A 4,703-nucleotide genomic window follows, 5' to 3' on the forward strand; every position below is an offset into this window, starting at 1 on the left:
TTTCATTGGTCGAACGAGAAATTCTTTTTATTATACAATCCCACGGCATACTAATATTCATGTATTTCAATGTGCATACAAACGAATGGATATAAAATGCCAAGAACGTAGGAATACTTATATGAAGGCCTAGGAAATATTAAAATATCGGTCGTTGTTTGCCGCCGTAACCTTCTTTGGATCCTCACTTGCAGTGTCCAATCCACCAGCATGCGCCTGCTCCTCGCCGTCACCGCGCCGATCGTCGCCCACGCCTGCACCATCATTGGCGCCGGCGCCAAGGCCACGGCCGACGGCTCGACGATCCTCGCCCACACCAACGACGCAGGCAGCAACCCGAACGACCTCCGGCTCGTGCGTGTACCGGCCATGACCTTTCCACCGATGGCGCAGCGGCCCGTGTACGAAGTGCTCCGCAATGGCACGCCGCGCTTCACGTCCGAGAGCCGTGGTCCTGGCTACGCGGTCCAGCCCAATCAGACGCTCTCGACGCCGCTCGGGCTCATTCCGCAAGTGCCATCTACATACGCGTACTGGGACCACGACTACGCGATGCAGAACGAAGTCCAGCTTAGCATTGCCGAGTCGACGTGCTCGTGCAAGACAGCCGGGTGGCCGTCGTCGCTGCCGTACGGCCACAACCTCTTTAGTATTGACGAGCTCTCCAAGGTTGCACTTGAGCGCTGCGACACGGCGGTTTGTGCGATCCAGACCATGGGCAAGCTTGCCGAAGAGTATGGCTTCTATGGCGAGTACAGCAACGACCCTGCGGCGCCCGAGTACGGCGGCAGCTGCGAAGCCCTCGGCATTGCCGACAAGTCGGGCGCGCTCTGGATCTTCCACGTGCTCACGGGCCGCGGCAACAGCAGCGCGATCTGGGCCGCCCAGCGCGTCGCCGACACGGACATTGTCGCAGTGCCCAACACGTTTGTCATTCGCGAGCTCAACTTGTCCGACCCGACGCGGTACTTGGCGTCATCGAACGTGGCCGACTTGGCGTACGAGATGGGCTGGGCAACGCGCGATGACACATTTGACTTTACGGCTGCGTACGGCTACGTCGCGCCGGGGTCAGCCAAGCCGCTCTATGGCGGCCGGCGTCTCTGGCGCATCTACGATCTTGTCGCGCCGTCGTTGCAGCTCGACGCAACGCTTGGGTTCCATGCGCGCGTCCAGACATACCCGTTCTCTGTCGTGCCGGACACGACCGTGACGCCCGAGACCATGATGCGCATCATGCAAGACCACTACGAAGGCACGCCATTCGACTTGACACAAGGGGTTGCGGCCGGTCCGTTTGGCGATCCGGTGCGGTATGCGACCGGCAAGGGCAACCTTACCTTGGGCAACTGGGAGCGCGCCATCTCGATGCACCGGACCACCCACAGCTTTGTGCTGCAGACGCGACGTCTGCCGAATCTAAGCGACGGCGTCGCGGGTCTTGCGTGGTACGCCCATGGCGAGCCCGCAAACGCCGTGTATTTTCCTATTGCGTGCGGCCAAAGCGAGCTACCGACTGTGTTTACGAGCGGCCAGCGCGGCACGTTCGACTCGACGTCGGCGTGGTGGGCCTTTCACTTTGTGTCCAACTGGGCCCACTTGCGCTACGACCGCATCCACCGGAGCATCGTGATTGAACGCAACGCGCTGCAGATGGCAGCGCGCGTCCTCCAGCTCCAAGTCGACGCGAGCTGCGACGGCAAGAAGGCGGCCGACGACTGCGCGGCGACTATATTCAACGACTTGATGACGCAAGGCGTCGCGCGCTGGTGGGAGTTTGCGTGGAAGCTCGTGAGCAAGTTCAACGACGGCTACATCATCGTCGGCAACACGATCGGCAGCGTGCACGTTGCCGGGTACCCCGTGGCGTGGCTTGCGACCACGGACTTTGTGACCTACCCGCAACGGTACTCGCCGCCGGCTGCGGTCGCGGCCGAAGAAGCCGCCGCCGCCGCTGTCTACGGGGACGGCCACGCCTCGCCGATGCCCATCATCGTGGCATCGGTGGCCGCCGAGTCGGCGTCGACGTGGCAGCAGCTTCCGCCCGGGTTTTTGATAGGCTTTGGCGTCGGGCTCGGGCTCGCAATCGTTGTCGGGACTGTCGTCGCCATGCTCGTGTCCAAGCGCCAGAAGAATGCGAAGACGCCAAGTGCCACCACCACGGTAGCAGCTACCTCTGCCGACGCCGCCACCGTGTAGCTGAGCGCGCTAAGATAGAGAACATGCATTCTGTGTATTTCGCATCGTAGCGCAGCATCGAGTTAGGCTGCGCAGGTGGGGAAGAGGGACGCGCAGTTTGTATCGCACGAGAGCGCCGGCAGCGCAAACGTCGACGGCGGCTGGGTCGTGACAGTCCACGACGTGAAGGTCAAGTTGTGCACAGTTGTTGCCGTCGTCTCGGTGAAGCGGCACGGAAGTCCATAGTCGTCGTAGCTCATGCAGTCGGTCACGGTGCCCGTCCTGCATTTCGCTGCGTTATACGACACTTGAGGATCGGTGACGTACGGAGGAGGGCAAAACTGATAGCAGAGACGACCATCGAGCTCGTCGAAGCCAGTGTACCGCAGTGCCGGCGACGCCGAGAGCCACGTCGGCGACAGCATACCGCAGCCTGGCGTCGTCGCGTCACAGAGGCGGCAGCACGCGCCGACTTGACTCGGGAAGTGCACGTACAAGCTCTCTTTTGTATAGTAGAGCGTGCACGCGTCCGTCGAGTTGGGCTGTGCACACTGGCAGAACGGGTCGGCCTGCGGCTACACACATCCAAGATCTGAGAGGCGCCTGGGTCGTAAAAGAGCGCACCGCGTCATGCTCGACGCGCCAGTTCTTGTCGCCGCTCGCCGCGTGGTAGTGGTAGAACCATGCGCCTGTCGAGTCGGGCACGTCGCTGCCGTCAAACGTCTACGGCACATCAACAAGCCATGCGGAGAGAAGAATACGCGACCTCGAGAAAGGTGGCGGCGACGTCGTTCGGGAAGGGCGGTGGCGGTGCCGGGGCGTCGTACGTGAGCGTGTCAATGTCGCTGCTGTCGCCGCTCGACGGGTGCCACGCGGCGTAGAGCCCGAGCGCGTCCAACAGGAGCCGAAACATCGACCAGCGAAAATATTTTGTGCCCGGTGATCGCAAGTGGATATGCTACACTTGGTGTTTGTATGCCACCCGATTGTTGAAGCGAGTCGTCGACTGCAGGTTGGCGCTCTTCCCACGACGTACTACGACAAGGTCCTTGTAGTACGAACACGACGCGAGTCAACGGTACTCTTATGTGTATCGATCTATGTACGGGTATCGACCGGTCCATGCCCTTGGCTTTGGATATACACTCGGTGGCAAGAACCTGGCGGCGACATTGCCGCATCACGATATATCATCCTGCAAGTCATCAAAGTGCAAACTCGGCGGCTTGTCCAGTTGGAGCAGTATTCCCTTTACTGACAGTTTACACGAGCGACTTAGCCGTGGCACTGGTTGAACTGACGCGGACATGGTTCCTTGCACGACGCCGGCAGGTCAAACACCGAGGCATCCGAGAGGTGCTTGGACCACGACGTGAACGTGAGGTTGTGGACCACCGTAAAGCTGGGCGAGAACGTGCTCGTTTCCGAGTACTGGCACGGTTTGCCATTCTCATCGTAGCTCATGCAGTCGGTAAAGACCGCGCTACAGTCCGACACCGTCATCAGCTCGTATGATCGAAAGGGCGGTCGTACCCCGGTGTGCAGTACTGAAAGCAACGTCTGCCGTCAATCTTGTCGGAGCCCGGCGTTCGCTGCGGCTGGTTGCCCGAGAGCCAATCGGGCTTGAGCGGCGAGCAGCCGTCGGCCGCCGAGCACAAGCTGCAGCACTCGCCCAAACTCGGGAAATGTACAAAGAGCGCCGACGGTTCAAAGAAGAGCTGGCACGTGTCCGTGACGCCGGGTTTCGCGCACTTGCAAAAGTTGTTGGCTTGCGGCTACACACTAGGACGTCAGAGCCGTCCTCGCCGCCAGTCGATGTACCGCGTTGTGGTCGGCCCGCCACTGATGCGGGCCGTTGGCCTCATATCGGTAGTACCATGCGCCGGTGGACGGCGCTGCGGGAAAGCCACTAAAGACCTAGCACGGCCATAAGCACTTGGCGAGGGATGGGCGAACCTCGGTAAAGTTGGCCTCGAACGTGGCCGGCCACGCCGGTGGCGCCGACGGCGGCGTGAACTCTTCGTAGCGTGCCGAGATGGTCTGCGCGAGAAGGTGGCCGGTCGTCGGCAGCACGTCCAAGAACGACGCGCCAAACGCAATGGCGTCCACGAGTGCCCCGAGCATTGCAATTCCACTTGTGTTTGCTGGAAAGTGCAATGTCGGTTTTTTATTAAACGCATATGGACCCATTTAACGCAGCAGGTTGAAGGCAAACGTCCGCTCACAGGGCCAGGTTGCGTGTTTGTGCCAGCGTCCTTGCCTTGGTTCGAGACAAACTTCACGCGTTGTTGGTACACGACGGTGGGTCCATCTGTGGGAAGCCTGGATTGTGCGATCGAGCGCCGAACACGGTGACGTCGACCGATCCCTGCGCGGTCATGGGTCAATATTGACCCATGGCGCGGTTCAGCCGATGACGTTATAAGGTCGTTTAAACGTTGTTTAACCTAGTTGAAGTTCCTGTCCACACGACGAGCGACAGCAGGACGCAACTGCACTCGATCGACCAAATCGCCACATCGCCA

The 4,703-nt window shown here is 60.4% G+C and overlaps 4 protein-coding genes across 4 annotated transcripts in view; 1 reads left to right on the forward strand and 3 right to left on the reverse strand.

Annotated features, from left to right (window-relative positions):
• Window positions 1-183: 183 nt before the first annotated feature.
• SDRG_06454 (hypothetical protein) lies at window positions 184-2,243 on the forward strand. The gene has a single exon (XM_008612233.1). It carries the CDS (start codon window positions 211-213, stop codon window positions 2,197-2,199), a length of 1,989 nt encoding a protein of 662 aa, XP_008610455.1. The 5' UTR covers window positions 184-210; the 3' UTR covers window positions 2,200-2,243.
• An 18-nt stretch (window positions 2,244-2,261) lies between these two features.
• SDRG_06455 (hypothetical protein) lies at window positions 2,262-3,091 on the reverse strand (the record flags this gene model as incomplete). Its single annotated transcript, XM_008612234.1, has 4 exons — window positions 2,262-2,460; window positions 2,506-2,753; window positions 2,803-2,901; window positions 2,945-3,091. The coding sequence occupies 4 exons, from the start codon at window positions 3,089-3,091 to the stop codon at window positions 2,262-2,264; spliced, it is 693 nt and encodes a 230-aa protein (XP_008610456.1).
• A 362-nt stretch (window positions 3,092-3,453) lies between these two features.
• On the reverse strand, window positions 3,454-4,302 carry SDRG_06456 (hypothetical protein; the record flags this gene model as incomplete). The annotated part of the gene is made up of 4 exons (XM_008612235.1): window positions 3,454-3,661; window positions 3,712-3,953; window positions 4,000-4,095; window positions 4,135-4,302. 4 exons carry the CDS (start codon window positions 4,300-4,302, stop codon window positions 3,454-3,456), a joined length of 714 nt encoding a protein of 237 aa, XP_008610457.1.
• A 154-nt stretch (window positions 4,303-4,456) lies between these two features.
• Window positions 4,457-4,703, reverse strand: part of SDRG_06457 (hypothetical protein) — a gene marked incomplete at both ends in the record, with an annotated part of 6,059 nt that continues 5,812 nt past the window's right edge. The window contains one exon of the mRNA XM_008612236.1: window positions 4,457-4,546. Within this exon, the coding sequence (XP_008610458.1) occupies window positions 4,457-4,546 (90 nt within the window). The remainder of the gene's footprint in view (window positions 4,547-4,703) is intronic.

The sequence above is a fragment of the Saprolegnia diclina genome (genome assembly GCF_000281045.1).
Source record: "Saprolegnia diclina VS20 unplaced genomic scaffold supercont1.17, whole genome shotgun sequence".
NCBI classification, from domain to species: Eukaryota; Oomycota; class Saprolegniomycetes; order Saprolegniales; family Saprolegniaceae; genus Saprolegnia; species Saprolegnia diclina.